Source organism: Papaver somniferum, chromosome 7 (assembly GCF_003573695.1).
Source record: "Papaver somniferum cultivar HN1 chromosome 7, ASM357369v1, whole genome shotgun sequence".
Lineage (NCBI taxonomy): Eukaryota > Viridiplantae > Streptophyta > Magnoliopsida > Ranunculales > Papaveraceae > Papaver > Papaver somniferum.
Window position 1 is genome coordinate 229,725,581 of NC_039364.1, and position 19,803 is coordinate 229,745,383.

The window sequence follows — 19,803 nt, forward strand, 5'->3', positions numbered from 1 at the left end:
ACAAGCAAGATCAATGTATGCTTTCAACTCAATGACAGTGCGAAGCACGAAGCTAGAAATAGGCTTGTAATGCCCTATGTGCGAGTCCAAGGCATGTATTATGCCTGGACAAGAATCTTAGGATAACAATGCATCATGCAATATCCGCATTAGCCGTTATGGCCTTGCATCCTTCATAGGACAAGGTAAGTTGGAACGGTGTGGAAGCTATGTCTAAGGCATTATGCTTGCGAAGCATGCTTGAAAAGGAAATACCGACGTGCATTTGTATGGTGAACTAAGAAGCTTTATGACCAGTCACTTCATTTCAAATGACACATAGAGGAGTTTCGGCATGCGCGGCTCGGCACCGAGTGCGTGACTTTCCAATCCTTCACACAAACACTAATGCTCAACTCAACCATGTTATTATGGTTGATTAAGGTTTAACAAGTATGTGAATTTTATTTCATTTTAAATAACAAAAACCAAGAGTGTGCAGAATAACTATACCAACTGTACTCAGGAAGAAAACTAGCAGTAATCAATGGATTTATTATCCTACACAAGGGTCTCGATTCGAAGTTGAAGCATTATATGATTGTGATGAAGCATATCAAGGTGAGGTATCCACCAATTAATTTTCTTGTTAGTTCCCCTCCAATTTACTTCCCATGATTTTCTATCTTACTTCTAATTTTCTCCTGGAAGGATCTTCCCTATTTTTCCGTCCATATCTGTCTACCTGCAAACATCTTAAATATTCTCAAGCAACACAATTACCCCAACCAAAAGGATTTCTAGTCTTACACAAAAGTCTTAACTCTAAGTTGAAACATCATATGATTCGACATGGTATTAAAATCGGCATGGAGACTCTAGTATTAAAGACTTGGTAAAATGAAGAATATCATGCCGATTCTTGACAGTCGTCATGGAAACAGATGAACACCATGCCATAATGCTTTAATTTTTCCATAAGAATCATGATTATGCCGACCATGCCCAAAATTTCAGAGTTGTAGTCAGCATGGTTAAATTTTACTTTTCAATGTCGATTGTAAATTATCAGCATTGTTTATATGAATACCATGTTACAATCAGCATTGTTTATGTAATGAATACTGTGTAGACGGTCGACATTGTTTATTTAATGAATACAGTGTCGATTGTTGTTGATGAACGACACCATAAATTTCCGACATAGTATTCAACAAATAAATAGTGCCGACTTTATACCGTTGGCATGGTATTCATCAGTTATCTATGCCGATTTTGTTTATGGTGTTTTCAAGATATTATTTTTTTTTAAGTAAAATTAAGAATTTTAAAAATTTAAAAAATTAAAAAATTTGAAAAATTGAAAAATTAGAAAAAAAATGATTAATAATTTATTACTCTCGCAAGGGAGTAATATTTGGAAATGAGACTTTTAATACGTTAGTTTTAGGATGGGGAAAATAGTTTATCTCCCCCGGTTAGGCCTATTCCTATGCACATGCCAAAATCTAATATTTGGCATATATGCACCCACCATGAGTATGCCAAACTGCCAAACGTGTGTGCCTATATGTCATAAATCATATAAGCATACACGATGGAGTTTCCTGCGAGCGATAGAGTTTCGACCGCTCGTTGGTCATAGCATCGCTCGCTAGTCATTCAACCGCCAGCGATGGTCATTACATCGCTCGCTGATTTGATCATCGCTCAGTAGTTCGTCATCCAACGGCTACTATTTTTTCCCACTATAAATACCCAATTTCAGCTCACACCATAATTTCTCAATCAATCTCTCAATCTTATTCAAATCTAAAACAATCACTCCTTCTCTACAATTATTTATTTCTTGTAATACGGATTCCCAATCTCAAAGTCAAGGTAAAGGTAAATAAAACCAGAGTCCGTGGTGCAAAATACAACATGATAGAAGATGAATGTATTTGTCGTAATTATGTTTTTTTTATCCAAGATTGTATCGATGGTGCACAACAACATGGTAACACCATGTGGGAAAATATATTTCGTAAATATGAAGAACAAACCATGAACATTAAATCTCGTGATCTAAAAGGATTGGAAGAGCACTTCATTGTAATCAACAGGGAAGTAGTCGCTTATGTTGCATTGAAAATGCAATCCAAGAGAGGAGGCAAGGAGAGTGGTCAGGTGGATGTTGATTTTGAAAGACAGATTCGTTCAGATTTGGCAGCGAAAACATGGTAAACAGTTCGCTTACGGAAATTGTTATCATATTTTGAAGGTGTTGAACAAATATAATCCAGATTTCTTAGCAAATAATCAACATGTACCTGAAAGGTCACCATATAACTCTTTTCCCTCAACACCATTTTCACCAGGTCCATCAAATTGTTCACCAGATACCCCAAGAAACCCAAATGCCAACTTAGTTTTCAATAATTATGATGATGGTGAGAGAAAACTTTCAGGGAGGAATAATGCAAGATTGGCTAAAAAATTAGCTCAAGAAGGAGGGAGTTCCAGTGGATTTAACATGACGGAGTTTATGGAACATCAAAAGACTGTCTAGAAGCAAAGAGCAGTTGATAGGAAATTTCAAAACGGGGAGAGTCAAAAAAGTCGTTTTTTTCAAGAAAAATTTGGGTTTGACAATGACAAGCATAACATTCTTCAAGCGAACACTTCCATTGTGAATGCCCAACAAAAACATGTGTGGCAAATCAAATTTGACAGGATTCAAGCACAGATTGAATAACAAGCTGGATTTACTAACAACCAACCCAATGGTGATGATGACGAGGAGGATGGAACTGATGATGAGTCTGATGTAGTTCCTCTAGATGATTGATGTATTAGTTTACGTTTTAATTTGAAGTATTACATTTTAATTTGATATGTTGTTATTGCATTCCACTTAATCTTAGTTTGAAATGAAAAGTTGAAGTTGATTAATTTAAAATGTCTATTTTAATAAGTTTTGATCATTAACTTAAAATAAAATACATAACTTAAAAAAATAAATAAACTAAAGGTAAAAAATAAATAACTTAAAAATAAATAAATAAAAATACATAACGTGATCATTATCTTCCATGCTCTGCCCAAAGATTCAATCTCAGATCATCTCTTAAACTACAATACAAATTTCGGTTCTGAATGTAATTAGTCATTTGAGCATAATTCCTTGCAGGGACGCCTCTTTGTGGTTGAATCTCCGGCCTCAAATCTTCATCTTCATAGTTAGTCCAATCCGAATCACGACGGTTTTCCTGATACCATGTTATGAAGAATTATGCAAGTGAGCATAGTCTTGTGCATTTCACGAGAACTCAATCCATAATATGGGCCACAAATGATAGCGAACTTCCTCTTCAAAATTCCAAAAGCGCATCCCACATCCTTCCTCAATGCCATTTGGGCATCGTTAAAATGCCCGTAGGAACGGCCTAATGCACCGACAGGAGGCTGACAGTAACATTAAACCAAGGTGGACCATTTTGGGTAGATACCATCCGCAAGATAATATCCATGTGTGTACTGATGGTCGTTGATCATGAAACGGACTTGGGGAGAAATTCCATACTTCAGATCTTCAAACAGAGGCGACTTGTGCAAAACATTTATATCATTTTGTGAATCCGGAAGACCTAAAAAGCGTGTCATATCCAACAATCATAAGAAGCAGCAACTTCAAGGATAACCGTTGGTTTTGGATAATGACCCTTATATTGACCGACCCAATAAACATGACATCCTTTCCATTCTCAATGCATACAATCGAGACTACCTAGCATTCCCGGGAATCCCCTTTCCTCATTCTCCCTCAATGTTTGTCTAACATCTTCCTCGGTTGGTTTTCGTAAATATGTTGGACCAAAATGATTAATCATTACTTCACAAAACAATGAAAGGTAAGTGAATGAAGTTGTTTTACCCATACGAAGGTACTCATCGTTCGCATCCGCTGGAGTGCCATAACCTAGAATCCTTAAAGCCGAAGTAACTTTTTGTTCATGACTATGACCTCTAATATTCAGTGCATCAAACTGATTCTACTAGACAAAGCTCTTCAATAATCTTTTTCACCAGATGACGAGGCATACAGAATCGACCTTGAAAATTTTGATCAGAGTACACACAATTTGGAAGAAAATAATCATGCATTAGCTTTTGGTGGTAAAATTCCCTCCCTCGATAGGTATATCTTCTTGATAATACTTCTTTGGGCTCTGGAACTCTAGGTATTTGGCCCGTATGTACAAGCATCAAAGTGTCGATTAGTTTATTATCTTCAGTTTCCTTATCGTCAAGTTCTTGCAACCTCCTACGATACATTTCTTGTTGTAATCTGAACTGATTCATAATAACATTCCTCTCTTCATTGGATCTCGCCATTGATGATTATGAAATTTAAAATTGAGAATATAGAAAAAGAAATTGGTGAAATATATGTAGAAGTATGTGTGAGTAACCTGGAGAAGTACAAGGACGTATATATATGTAAGAATCAGAAAGGGGAAATAGTCGTTGGAGAATAATACTGGTCGATAATCTTAATAACGCCAGCGATAACCGGTTTTCTTAACCATGTGCATAGGAATAGGCCTTAGTTTTCGTATCCCAATCGCGGGTTCCTTATGGGGCTAAAAATTTAGTCCATGGACATGAGGGGCTGACCCGGCCTCAGTTAGCCACTCACTAGGTAGGTGTGATCCTTTCCGCTTAGTAAGCAGCAGATGTCGCATAAGGCACAAACCGGTATAGAGTAGAAACCTTCACTACTTAAACTATTCAATCTCCTATCAGGAAAAAAAAAAAAAAAAAAAAAAAAAAAAAAAAAAAAAAAAAAAAAACTTCAACCTCGTAGTCTCCAATTCATTGCTCCCCTCCCTGCGCAGCCAAAGCCAATGTTTTCACTTCAAGTTAAACCCTAATTCGGTTCATGCACCAAAAAAGGGGGAGACTATACAAGAATATTGCAGAGAGGCTTATATCAATCACCCAATCTCTATCATAAGGTCAATCTCCCTTTTTTTCTTCTTTCCTTTTGTTTTATCTTTAGGATCAGAATTTTATTATTATACAAATTTTTCAGTTTTTAGAAGTAATAATTTTAAGGATTTGATACTTTGATACTTCCACAAACAGAGGCAGATAGTGTCAAGTCTTTAGTGACCTCCCAAGTTGCTAAAAGACACTCAATTCCCTTTTTGACTTGTATTTTTATATAGGGTTCTACTTCTATAAACCACCTTATTACTCAACTTCATTTTTACCCAATTCTACTGTTCTTGGACAACCAAAAAAAAAATGTCTCACCAAGAACACCAATTGCATCACCAACAGCATGTTGAACCCCAAAATTCTGCACAACCCGCGAAGCCGACTGCACGATTTCCGGCTAATCTTTTTAGCAAGGGAATGGATAATTTGAGGTTTCGATCGAAATGGGCAGAATTGAATGGTGCAATGGGTGATTTAGGTACCTATATACCTATAGTCATTGCATTAACATTAGCTAAGGATCTTAATCTTGGTGTAACACTGATATTTACTGGTTTTTATAATATTATTACTGGTTTGATTTACGGTGTGCCGATGCCTGTACAACCTATGAAGTCAATTGCAGCTGTTGCTATATCATCGAGCAATGAGGAGTTCGGTATTCCAGAGATAATGGCGGCTGGAATTTGTACAGGAGGGATATTATTCTTTCTTGGCATTACTGGACTGATGGGTCTTGTTTATAAGATAATTCCACTGCCTGTTGTTAGAGGAATTCAACTCTCCCAAGGTTTATCTTTCGCATTGACATCGGTTAAATACATTCGGAAGAATCAGGACTTTTTGAAAGGGAAGGCCGGTGTTGATAGACAATGGTTAGGGTTGGATGGATTGGTTTTAGCTCTTGTCTGTGCTGGTTTTATTATTATTGTTAATGGTGCAGGTGAAGAGACAGAAAATGACAGTCATAATAGAGAAAGAGATCAAGTTGATAGTGAATTTCATAATGAGAATTCTGATAGGAGATTAAGGAGTAAACTATGGAAGATTCTATTCTCATTACCTTCAGCTGTGATTGTGTTCTTATTGGGAATAATACTAGCTTTCATTAGACAGCCTGGGATTGCAAAGCAGATAAGGTTTGGACCATCTAATGTAAATATTGTGAAGATTTCTCGGCATGCGTGGAAACAAGGGTTCATTAAAGGTACAATTCCACAACTACCGTTATCAGTATTGAATTCTGTTATTGCAGTGTGTAAGTTATCGTCAGATCTTTTCCCGGGTAAGGATTTCTCGGCGACATCAGTATCGGTTAGTGTTGGGGTAATGAACTTGGCTGGATGCTGGCTTGGTGCCATGCCATGTTGTCATGGCGCAGGAGGATTAGCTGGGCAGTATAAATTTGGAGGAAGGAGTGGTGGTTGTGTTGCAATTCTTGGTGCAGCTAAACTTGTGCTGGGTTTAGTTATAGGAAGTTCACTAGTGAAAATCCTAACTGAATTTCCAGTGGGATTGTTAGGAGTTTTGCTTTTGTTTGCAGGAATTGAATTGGCCATGACTTCAAAAGATATGAATTCCAAGGAGGAAGCATTCGTAATGCTTGTCTGCACAGCAGTGTCAATTGGTTATAATGCAGCAGTAGGGTTTGTTGGTGGGATCATCCTTTATTTGCTTCTTAAGCTAAGGAATTTGAGCAAGAGTGAAAATGCAAGCCCGGGAAATTGTTTCCGTGGGAATCCATAAAAAGATAGGAGGACTCTAGTGACATCCTTAGTTTTAGTACCATTTCTTGTGATCAAATTTTACTGTTTACGACTTTCAGTGTTTCTCAAATAAATTTTACTGTTTACGACTTTTATTGTCAAGTATGATTATGAATCACTTGTGCACTTGTTATAAACAATGTACTCTCAGACCCAGCTTACAGCTACCAATTGCTCCGCAAAAGCTGAGAAATGAACTCCTTTTTATGGGTAAGGTGACGGGTACAAGGCGCAGTAGACGAAAAATGACTGCAAGAAGCTAGAAGGTTGGTACCCCCACCAAGGAGTTTGAAACCCTTTAAATTGGTTTTTTGCGCAATACAGTTGCAAATGAAAAGTTTGTGAGAATTAGTTCTCAACTCATCAATTAAAAACAAAAAGGAAAGATTGCATGCGTATACCCTTTAAAATGGGGAAAATTGGGAATATGCCCCACAATTCAGTGTCATCTTGGGGATATGTCCCGAGATTCCATTTCTCGGTAATATGACCCAGCCGTCTAAATTTCCGTCCATGTTAACTAGTCAATATCTCGACCTTGACCAGTCAATATCTCGGCATAAGAGATATCATGAAAGTTAAAATAAAAATCTTCTCCCATTACGGTTATACTGTTATTCGATCATCAACAAAAGGTTCAGTGAGAAATCATAAAAATAGAAAATCAAGAAGCAGATGCAGTTTTCAAGATCGAAATAAGGAAGCTTAAAGCAGAAAGATGACTCTGCGATTGATTGGTGATGGATAATAGTTATTTTTCTGCAGTGAATAATCAGGATAATCAAGCATTCAAGCCTTACCCAATCCTTGAACTGTACAATAAAAGTTATATCACCATGATTAATTGAATGGGAATTTCTTGTAATTGATGATGATTTATTCTTAAATCGATGAATGGGTACTTCTTACCAACGTGGAATTGTAGTTTTATAAGTTTGATTTCATCAATTTCAACCTTTAGGGTTTTCAGATGTAATGTTAGGGTTCATATATGGATGTTGATTATGGTATTATTTACTCCTAAAGGAGGTGGAGCTAATAGTCTAATTGTATTTGCGTGATCTCTAATTGATTATGGAGATTTTCAGGCTTGATCCATTTACTAAACATGAACTAGCTGATGTTGTTTAGGTTAATTAATGGTGATCTACTTGCAATCTTGAAGAAACTACATCCGGGAAACACGATGAAGATGATGTATGGTCTTATGCGTGTGGTTTGCACATGTGATGCAATGGTGTGGAGTTTTTTTCCTTTACACGTACCATCTCACATGTGTATATACATTTAACATTTTGGACGGAGATTTGGACGGTTGGGGCATATTACCGAGAAATGGAATATCGGGACGTATCTCCAAGATGACACTGAGTTTTGGACGGAGATTTGGACGGTTGGGACATATTACCGAGAAATAGAATCTCGGGACATATCTCCAAGATGACACTGAGTTTTGGAGCATATTCCCAATTCTCCCTTGAAAATGCTTATCTGCGGTATCCTGTTGCAAATGTAAAGTTCGTGAGTAGTTTTCATTATAAAAGAACAAAACAAAAGAAGAAAGCTAAAGATGACACGGAATATCGCTAGTCATGTAAATAGTAGGAAAAGGAGCATATCGTTTTCTACAATTTTGGAACCGGGAAAAAGAAAAGTTCCAAATCTGAACCGTGGAGTGAGAGAGGCCTTGTGGTTTTAGATCGTTGCGCCAGTATTATCGAAGAGATGCCTTAGCAAGGGTGAGGAAAGACCTACAACGGAATAAGTAATGCGGTGGCGGAGCTGCAAAATTTGAGTAAATCAGAGAGGCACAGTACCTCATTAAGAGCTCATAGTAAACGGTGAAGCTGTGACGGATGATAAAACATTGTGCAACAACTCGTGGTACAGTTGTAAAGTAGTTTGGATAAATTGCAATTCATCTATAATTTATTTTTCCGACAAAAATTTATTAAGGTGCGCATTCATTTATTGGTCACGAACCAATACAGGCCGTAGTGGGATTGGCTGGTCCCAATTGTATGGATCAAATGTTGCCATGATGTGCACAGATTTACTCCCTATTATCATTTTGTGCACCCTCCTTAGATTAAATGGTCTTCTAATCTAGCATCTAAAATTGACAGCTAGAATAACCCCTCTAAGTCTTATACCGATTCGAATCTAGCATCTAGATGCGTGGAATGGAACAGCGAAAAGTAGAGGTTGCGCTGAATGGAACAACGAAAAGTAGAGGTTGCGCTGAATGGAACAACGTAACCATCTTAGCCGTCGGATCAAAAAATAAATCAACTTGCGACTGAACCAAACATCGAAAAATTGATTTTCTTTGCGCTGAACCATTCAACGAAACTATCTCGCAACTAGTTGGAATACGAGATATATCTGGAAAGAGAAGTAGTGTTAAAGAATATGCACCGCTTTTTGTGTAATCTGTAACGTTTTTTGTCTAATCTAGTAGCCAAATCTATCCCATAGGACTTAGTCTTAAGCTACTTTGGATCTAAAGAGACCATCAACCCCTCAGGTCCCAAATATGGCATTGGTTAGAAAACGTTAAATAATTATTTTTTAAATATTTCTAAATTATTTGAAAATTTTATTATTTTCTTAAAAGGATAACATATGTATTTTTTAAAAAAATTTAATATTTGAAATCTTTATAGTTTTTCGGCACTGATGCAATCGATTTTTCTCCATAAATATCAGCAACATCGATCGTTTTAGATTCAATTCCGTTAAATATCCCGAACTGGAAATACCTAAATAGTACGAACAATCCCTGCTGAATTGACTCATGCATAATAGTGTTAAAATTTTGTTTCAAGTAGTTTTTACAACGTTTGATATGATATTGATAGGGTCTCCGTAATGGTAATAATCACTTGTCATTATATTTTGCACCAAAAGTTCATGATAAGTTCACTGACTATCTGTACTCAACAACCCATATCATATGTGCAGTCACAAAAGCCTTACCATTATTCAACTAACATTTTCATTTTTCATGATTGATTGGTTCATCTATATACTTATTCTTTTCGACATCTTTCTAAGAGATTATATAAAGCTTATTCTTTCGCAATTGTAAATTTAGTCGGTGGTGAGTCAGCAAAGATAATCAGAACCAGAAGAAACCTCAAAGCTAATTAAACTAAACAGAAAATAGCTAAAATATTGGAGAAAACTAAATAAAACATCTTGTCTTACTATATACCTTGCTTCATTTAAATTATTATATTATGATCGTCTTTTAATTAAAGATTTAAATGAAAAACTCACTGAGGGAGAAAAGTCTCAGCTTTGTTTATGTGGATAAAACTCGAGACAGCTAACTACATGGAAATGAATATTCACATCAAGCTAATACATTAGCCAGAGGAAAGCTGCTTTGACATATGATCTTAAAATTGGATCGCCTTTTTCAGTTAACTCTTTATCTAAGAAAAGTAGTAATATTGTTTTCAAGTGGAAAAATAAGTGAACTTTTAAGAACAAGGAAACGTTTTAATCATGTTTTGGAGTTTTTTTTCTTCTTTTTTTTGTCGGGATACACAAAATGCAAAACAGAAAAATAAAATAGAAGAAAAACAATACCGCACAAAAGAAATAGAACAACCACATAGAGTTTGCATCATGAAAAGAAGTGATGCAATGAAGACCTTGGGGAGATATCCACTGGTTTGGAATATGATGCTAAAAAGCATTATCTGCAAGAGCATCTACACACGAGTAGGCATCTCTGTTAATAAATTGAGTAAACTTCTTTAGTGATTTTGATAATTTTCCACGGGAAACGGTAAGATCATTCAGTCAAAGCCTCCACAACTACTTGATAATCTCCTTCCGTAATGAGTTAGATTGAGCTATATTATTTCTTTAAATTTGCAGCAAAAAAAAAAAAAAAAACGTTAGCCACGGCTGTAAATGGATGAGCTTGATGAATTCACTGCAGAGGTGGAAATCTTTCCAAACTCTGAAAAATGCAGGACAACAAGCTAAATCGTTTTTTGTATGTTTCATTAATATTAATTTTAACCTCATCGGGAGGAAGATGAGACCATGAGGAGAAACAAAACCCAAGACATGATTAAGAGGAGATAATGAATCATCATCTTCATAAGCCTCACCAAAATTGTAGAGAATGTTGAACTCATGAAGGCCATCAGTGAGAATTCTCTGGATGCAAAGATGTAATATAATTTGTGGATTCTGTTAGATCATTGCTCGGTCGAACTCACAAGTGTTGCTATCTCAATCTTGTTGTCAAATTTAGTTGATCAAAACTATATCTTGATTTATAGTTTATATTTAGTCAAGTCTCGGATTAGGATAGAAGTGTGTAGTTGAGTACCAGACATCACTGCGTTCTACCGTTTGAAGGCGAATATCAACCGAAGCTTTTGGAGAACTTCATCAACAAAAGGTAAGTGAAGACTGAACCACCTATTATTCAAGTTTTCACCTTTCTATGTATGAGACAATGTTGCATGAATAAATTAGACATTACATGCATAATAGAAATTTCGAGTAAAGTTTATCTTGTTAATCGTTCTCGAAATATGCTGACTAAGCTTAACAACATTTGTTCGTACTTGATGAATTTGGTTAAGAACAATTTATTGTTTAACATAAATTTTGATTCAATATTTAATCATTTAAAAATAGCCTGGAACAGTGATATGTGTTATTGATGTTATTCGGGAATGTTTCAAATCGATTATTAGAGAGATATAAAACTATTGTAAATCTGAATACATGACAGTATGCATACCAGTTCACATACTGGGAAAACTGCTATAAGCCCAGAGCCGCATTACATGTACCCAATACACGTACCGACGTAGCTATAGTTCGGCAGCGACTTTTTGGTACGCATACCCGGAATCCATACCATAAAAAGTCTGTTGACTCGTCAACCAGGAAGATACGCAAACCTACTATGCAAACCGGAAAAGATCTGTTGGTTTCCAAACCGGAAAGGTACGCATACCCAATATGCAAACCGGAAAAGATCTGTGAATTCTTGATCCTGTTTTTTTCTTAAAGGTATACAACCAGGTACACGTACCATGACTGAAAAAGCGGGGGTCTAAAAGCCTCACCCAATATTTCACTTAGCAATATGTATGGACTAAATCCAATATACTTTCAAGAGAATCAACTAAACAGTTAGACTCAATCTTAAGAAAATTATATCAAAGAGTTATATCACAATCTCTCAATTCAATCCGCAATCAAACAAATAAGAATTTGCGAGCCTGATTGAATATAAGAGAAATAACTTGAACGGTACCAAAGACCAATGTTCAAGGATCAATTTCAATCAACAACCAAAGGTTGGATTTACCAATTGATCGATTCAACGCACAACCTGTGATATTTCAATTATATAACAAAATATAATGCGGAAAAGAAATAAAACGCAAATGCAGAAAAACCCCGGGACCTAGTCCAGATTTGAACACCACACTGTATTAAGCCTCTACAGACACTAGCCTACTACAAAGCTAACTTCCGTCTAGAATGTAGTTCAGCCCTAATCAATCTCACACTGATCAAGGAACAGTCGCGTTCCTTACGCCTCTTGAACCACCCGGATTCTGCGCACTTGATTCCCTTAGCTGATCTCACCCACAACTAAGAGTTGCTACGACCCAAAGTCGAAGACTTGATAAACAATATCATACAGAAAAGTCTATTAAATAGATAAATCTGTCTCTCACAGATATACCTACGAATTTTTGTTCCGTCTTTTGATAAATCAAAATGAACAAGAACCAATTGATAACCCAGACTTATATTCCTGAAGAACAACCTAGTATTATCAATCACCTCACGATAATCTTAATCGATTAACGAAACAAGATATTGCGGGATCACAAACGATGAGACGAAGGTGTTTGTGACTACTTTTCAATCTTGCCTATCGGAGATATAAATCTCAACCCAAACTTACGATTGTACTCAATCACGATAGAAAACAGCAAGATCAGATCACGCAACTACAGAGAAAATAGTTGGGTCTGGATTCACAATCCCAATGAAGTCTTTAAGTCGTTAACCTACAGGATTTCGTGAAAAACCTAAGGTTAAAGGAGAATCGACTCTAGCTTATACAACTAGTATCACACAGGAGGTGTGGGGATTAGGTTTCCCAGTTGCTAGAGTTCTCCTTTATATAGATTTCAAATTAGGGTTTGCAATCTAAGTTACCTTGGTAACAAAACATTAAGTATTCACCGTTAGATGAAAACCTGATTAGATTCAAGTTAATATCTTTCAAACGTTAGATCGAACTTAGCTTGTTATACACAAATGAAATATACTTTCATTTAGGTTTGAGTAACCGTACCTAAACGTGTACACTTAGTCGGTTCAATAATAGTTAACCAATGGTTAGTCATATGAGCACTTTCATATTATATAAATGTTTTAGTTCATGAACAAACCGATTTTAGAAAGTAACCTGCTTAAGTATGCAAATGGTACGCATACTTAAGTAGCCGGATTGAGTTTGTTTTTACTTTCAAACTCCAGCAGAAATTCACGGAATAAACTCGGCACGAAATAACAAATGTGTATAATTGAAGTCTATATAGCTATACGACTTTTGTCTCAAATAGGTGTCTAAAACACTTTAATATTTATCTATTGTTTATGCTTTCTTTGCTAAGTTTTCTTGTAATTTTTGTATCTTATGTTTTCTTTTGAGTGTTTAGGTACTTTGGAGTCATTTGGAACAAAAGAAGAAGAAACATGGTAAAAGTGTCATTCCAAGTGCAACTGCTATTGGAGGCGAATTATTTCTCATTATTTGCTTTTATTTCTTTAACTCTGTCTGAAAAACATGTCGGCTTTACTGATGCAAATATTCTGTCTGAAAAGCACGACAGCTTTAGTGATGAAGAGAAATTGAAGACAAGAAGTAAATCTGAGAAGTAAGAGACGAGTTGCTGTTGGTGGAAGATTTCGAGGAAGAAGAAAGCGTTCATTTGGAGCGAAAAGGAGCAAAAACATCAAGTCGCAGGCGAAGAATAAGCTGTCAGTTGCTCGGAACTGACAGTTAAGCAAATAAGCAGAATAGGCAGTCAGTTTGCTGAAACTGACAGGTCAAATTTCACTGCTTGGCCGCCTATCCAAAGTTGTGGTGCCTATATCAATTTACATTCATACACCTACCCTAGAGAGCAGAGAAGAGTTTCTCTTATCATTGTCTCTGTCTGAAATCGAGAAGGCATGGCGGCACTGAAATTTAGAGAAAGGAGATCGAAAAGATGATGCTGCTGGATTGAATGAAGAATGAAGCTGTCTCTGAACTGAGATTGAGAGATCGAGAAGAATCTGAGAGAAATCATATCGAAGATTTGATGAGATTCAGAAATTGAAGAGGAGAAATGGGTTTTTTGTAGACGAGAAGGAGAGTTCAAGTTCCTGGTTCTTGCATCTCTGAGATCTGGCGTTGGAAGAAGAAGCAGAATTTGAGATGTAGGAAATTGGTGAAGGTTATGACTGAGATGGTGAATGAATCCTTGCGTGTTTGAGAATGGGTTTGTGCTCAATTCGAGATTGCAGCTGATACAGGTGAAGGTTCAGTTGAATAATTAGAGGGTTGTGTGAATCGGAGACATGAATTAGATGATGGGTTCGATCGATGTGATTATGAGGTTGACAGAGATCTCAAGAAAATGGAAGGCAAGATGTTGAATTTGGGTTTACACAATGATTGAAATTAGGGATCTGATGATTTTAAGCAGATGGGTTTATTGATTTGAGTCAAGAGATGGAAGAAGAGGATTTGTTGTTGTTCAAGATGAGCTTGAAGTTAGGGTTCAAATGAAGAACAACTCTAAGGAGAAATTGAGGATGAACTGGTGGTGCTGTTGGTTTGCCTAAGATGGAAGCAAGCACTGGAACTAATTGGTGATAGTGATGTTGCTGTAATGGAAGGCTTGAGACAGAATTGTATAAACTGCAGGTGGAAAAGTGAAGATGTTGCAAGACTTGCAATATGAGCAGCCATCATGACTGGATAGAGTAGGTATTGGTGGTTACAGCTGAGATGGTTTGAAACTGAATGGAAGAATGGTTTTACTGAGATAGTGGTGGTTGCAGAATGGAGATGGTTGTGTAATTGCAGTCAACCCAAGGTGTCCTTAAGCTGGGAGTTGCAGAATTCACTGGTGATGCTGTATGTGAAGCTTGCAATGGTTCTCGTGTTGTTACTGAGGATTGTAGTGGGCTGTGGCATTATGTCGTGGAGGAGGTGTTACTACAAATGGTGTGTGTGTATTGAATGGCATTGCAGGGGGAGGAGTTGGTAATGACTCTCAACTGAAGTAGATGAGCACCAGCTGGTTATGAAGCAATTACAGGTGATGGATTGCGAGATTGCAGCAAGTAATGGAATGATGGGATTTGAGATGAAATTTACTAGCTGGTCATGTGCAATGCAGGGGATTGAAGTGGTTAGAATGAAACAATAAGGGCAAGTATTGAGTCAGAAAACAACTGAACTGCCGGGGAGAATATGTAAGCTGCTGAATGTTGGTAGTTTGAGTTACATTGGACTCGAAATTGCCAGCGAGAAGTCAAGGCGAGAGTGTTGTTTATGTCGTTAGTTCTTGAGTGTATGGAGTTGGTGCTGTAAAGATGGCGGAATTGATATGAACTGGATTGAACAGATGCAAGTGATGCAGCTGCAAATGAAGCTACATAAAGCTGAGGATGATGGCAGCTGTTGCAGGTGCAATGAACTGGTGTCATGGTTGTGATTCTGAATGGGAGCTGGAGGTTTGCAGAGGAGAGACTCAGTGGTGCTGAGTTAATGACAGAACAACAAGGAGCAAGAATGAATGCTTGACAGGAAGTGCATATGAAATGGTAGAGATACAGGCTAAATTACCTTGTCAGTTTCCAAAACTGACAGGCATAGATGGGCTCTGAACTATGGGCCTAACTTCTTGCGGGCTGTTGAGAGCTAGTTTGGCCGATGGACAGGATTTGGAAGTTGGAAACACTATAAAAGCAATAAAAGATATCTATCGTAGGGGGATCACGTATTTTTTCTACTTGGAGTTTTTGGAGAGAACTACTACTAGGGTTTGCTATTCGTTATTTTCATCTTCTTTATTATTAATTATGATGAACTCCATTAATATGAGTAGCTCAATACAATTATTGGTTATGGGATAAAGTTGACTTCTCAACATGATATTTGATTCAATGCATTAGTTTAGTCTCAACTTTATTGTTTATGATTCATTATTAATATTGTCATATGATTTGATTGCTTGTTTGGTTGAGTTCGGAATCAATTGGATTTGCATTCATCTCTATTTTTAGATTAGGATTTTCAATACGAAAAAGTTGTCAATTCGTGATTGCAGGTAGCATAGTGTAATTATTACTTGTAGTGATACATCTTTATAATTACATATGAATCATAACCTTGGTTAAATCGAATTAGTGTTTTTACACGTTTGATTGCCTTTATTAGTCTTATTTCATATAACTTAGTGATTTTACGGAGTTACACTTAATTGTGCTTTTACACTTTAGGTTGCTTTCTAGGAAAAATTTACATATACATCTTTTAATGTGGTTGTGATGAAATCAGGGAATTAGCGGGATATACTTGCGATCAAGGTATCTTAGGATTTTTAGTAAATGAGAGATTAAAATACCAATTTTAGTGATCGATGAAAATACATGTTTGTGAATGATACTATCTCGTGACCAATATCTTTCTCTTATTGATTATTTTCATATTTTATTGCTTTCAATTTATTTTTATTGCATTGATAAACAAAACCCCCCTTGGTTACTTAAGAATCTGAAAATTGCATAACAACAATTGCCTTTCTGTGGAAACGAACTCTTTCTTATCACATACTTCATTTATTTTAGTTAAGTAAGAAAGTGCAATTATTTTTGACGCATACGACTGCGATTAAATTTTGGCGCCGTTGCCGGGGAGGCATACGACTTGTTATATAGTTTTTAGTTTCTTTTTATTATTTTTGCTTTCATCTTTGCTTCTTATTTCTTGTTTCGTTTTTCTGACTTAGTTTGTGAGAATTATTTTTCAGGTACTAATCCCTGGCTCCCAAGAATTGGAATTATCAAAGGTGCGGGATAACTACTCGTGAAGGAACAATACTCCAAGCAAGAGTTGACGAGGCGGAAGAATTAGAGTTGGAAGTAGAGGAAGAAGTTGTAGAACAAGAGGTTCCGGTTGAACAAGAACCACCTTTCAAAGACGAAGAAGAAGCAATGGGTGATGCAAATCGTACACTCAAGGACCTAGCTTCTCACAAGCTCGATACACAACAATGGTGTACCAAACAAACTCAACCTTCGAGATCAAGTCGGGGTTGCTTAGAGAATTACCAAAGTTCCATGGCATGGTGAATGAAGACCCAAACAAGCATCTTATGGACTTTCACACCATTGCCATGGCCATGCTTCCAGCGGAGACTGATGCCGATGGTGCAATGTTGAAAGTTTTTCGATTCTCTTTGGCGGATAGTGCTAAGGATTGGTTGTATTATTTGCCTTCCGGAAGTGTCACACCATGGAATGTGTTGAAGAAACTCTTTTTAGAGATATTTTCCTGCATCAAAGGCTACTCAAATTCGCAAGGAGATTTGTGGGATGAAGCAAAATGTGGGAGAATCGTTGTATGAATGTTTGGAACGGTACAAGAGATTGGTAGCAAGCTGGCCTCATCACCAATTTAGTGACGCAATGATTATCCAATACTTCTATGAAGGTCTCCAACCAAGTGATATGAATCTTATCGACGCTGCAAGTAGTGGTGCACTTATGAACAAGACGGTGACACATGCTAGAGAGTTGATTGAGAGTATGGCAGCAAGTTCTCAACAATTTTCAAGTCGTGGATCAGAACCACCTACCAAGGGAGTTAATCAAGTTGACGAGATTATTGAATTACGTCAACAAATGAGCAATATGATGGCAATGATGCAAAAAATTACAACAGTGGTTGTAAAACCATCACACCCAGCTTATGAGAACGTAGAGCATGTCAATGCTATATTCTCAACTCAGCCGTATGGTATTTACTCCAACACTTACGAGCAAGTTGTAAGAACAAGTTCTGTTTACAACCATCCGAGTGAGTTCCAACAACAAGTGCAACAACCGCAAGAAGCCCAAAATTCAGAATTGGCAAAGATGGTTACTTTGGTGGAGGCTCTAATGTCCGTGGTACAACAAAATCATTAATTAGCGAACTTAAATCAGGAGAAAACGGATAATGCAATTAAGGAGTTGCAATCACAAGTTGGTCAACCACAACAACAACAACCTCAAAATCAAGGGTCCAATATGGAAGAGTTGCTGAAATCTTTTATGCAAAGAACGGAGGGTGCGGTCAAGGACTTGCAAACACAAGTTGGTTCGATGGTCGAGGAGATTAATTAGTTGCATGCACAAAATGGTGAGAAACTCCCGTCCCAACCTCTTAACCCAAGAGATGGTGTCAATGCTGTTACGTTTGGAAATGGTACACGACTTGTGCAACCTGAAATTACTGATTCGAGTAAAGAAGATGCCCCAAAGGAACCAGTTTTGGAGGAAAAGGATGTTGATTTCCTCCAAACTTCCGAGATACCTATTTCCAACTCTAAAAATCATATTCCTACTTATGTTCCTCCTCTACCTTTTCCTGGCAGGTTTGTTAAATCTAATAGGAAGGTGGAGCAAGATAGGGATATTTGGGATGTTTTTAAGAAGGTCCAAGTGAATATTCCACTCATTGAAGTAATTAGGCAATCTCCTCGCTATGCAAAGTGTGTAAAGGAATTGTGCACTAACAAGCACAAGCTAACCGGTAATGAGGTAACGAGTGTGGGGGAGAATGCTTCGGCATATCTTTGAAAGAAACTCCTACCTAAATTGAAGGATACCGGTAGATTCACAATTCCATGCACAATTGGTAAAATGACGTTTACAAAAGCGATGTTATATTTAGGAGCTTCTGTTAATGTTATGCCTACTTGTATTTATGATGCTTTAAACCTTGATCCTCTTAAGAAAACCGGCATGGTTATTCAACTTGCCGATCTAATGTTTACCCGAAAGGGATTGTTGATGATGTTTTGGTGCAGGTAAAAGGACTAATATTTCCAATGGATTTCTACGTTTTGGACATGAGTGATGTGAATTCATCCTCGTCTACACCTTTACTGTTGGGTAGACCATTTTTGAGTACCGCTAGAACGAAGATTGATGTCCACAATGGCACCTTGACTATGGAGTTTGATGAAGAAGTCATACACTTCAACATCTTTGAGGCGAGGAAACACCCAAGTATCATTCAATCAGATTTCCATAATGTGTTGGAAGCCGGCTAAGGCGCAGAAAGCAAGGAGATAATTGGGCTGACGACTTTAAACCAAGCGCTAAGTGGGAGGCAACCAATCGGTTTTGTATCTTTATCTTTCTCTTTTTATTTTTAAGCATTTTATCTTGGTTTTTGCATATCATTTGCGGAATTTCCCACCTTGAACTTTACTTTGAATGACTACATTTTACATTGAGGACAATGTAAAGTTTGAGTGTGGGGGAGCATTTATATGTTTGTATAGTTAGTTGATTTGATGCCTTTAGTGAAAAAAATAAAAATAAAATAGAAAAATAGGAAAAATAGGAAAAAGAAAAAAATTGCTTAATAAACTCCGAAATCTAGCAACTTGTGCCTTACACTAATGAAAACATAGGAGTTGAGGAACCCATTAGTAGAGTCTATTCATAGGAAAACGAACAAAATATAAAAATAAATAACATGTTAGTTGTCACCATATCTTGGAGTCGTCACCATATCACGTTCTATTTTTATTTTTCCATATTTATATATTGTTTCTCTAAGTGATTTGGTGGGGCACCAGCATCGAATTGTTATCACTGTTAGGATGAAATAGAGTGATTGAGTTACTACAAAAAAAAAAAAAAACAGACCAATTTGACCAAACGATGTACATAAAATTAAAAAAAACAAAAAAAAAATTGACACTTGGATAGCAATATGTGTGTGTTCTCCCTGTCT

At 36.8% G+C, this 19,803-nt stretch overlaps 2 protein-coding genes across 2 annotated transcripts; both read left to right on the forward strand.

Annotated features, from left to right (window-relative positions):
* The first annotated feature begins 4,789 nt into the window (after nucleotides 1-4,789).
* Nucleotides 4,790-6,820, forward strand: LOC113299773 (molybdate transporter 1-like). The gene has a single exon (XM_026548857.1). The coding sequence runs from the start codon at nucleotides 5,272-5,274 to the stop codon at nucleotides 6,709-6,711; it is 1,440 nt and encodes a 479-aa protein (XP_026404642.1). The 5' UTR covers nucleotides 4,790-5,271; the 3' UTR covers nucleotides 6,712-6,820.
* Nucleotides 6,821-17,331: 10,511 nt separating this feature from the next.
* On the forward strand, nucleotides 17,332-19,062 carry LOC113293457. The gene is made up of 2 exons (XM_026542087.1): nucleotides 17,332-18,195; nucleotides 18,431-19,062. The coding sequence occupies exon 1, from the start codon at nucleotides 17,388-17,390 to the stop codon at nucleotides 17,979-17,981; it is 594 nt and encodes a 197-aa protein (XP_026397872.1). The 5' UTR covers nucleotides 17,332-17,387; the 3' UTR covers nucleotides 17,982-18,195; nucleotides 18,431-19,062.
* The last annotated feature ends 741 nt before the right edge of the window (nucleotides 19,063-19,803 follow it).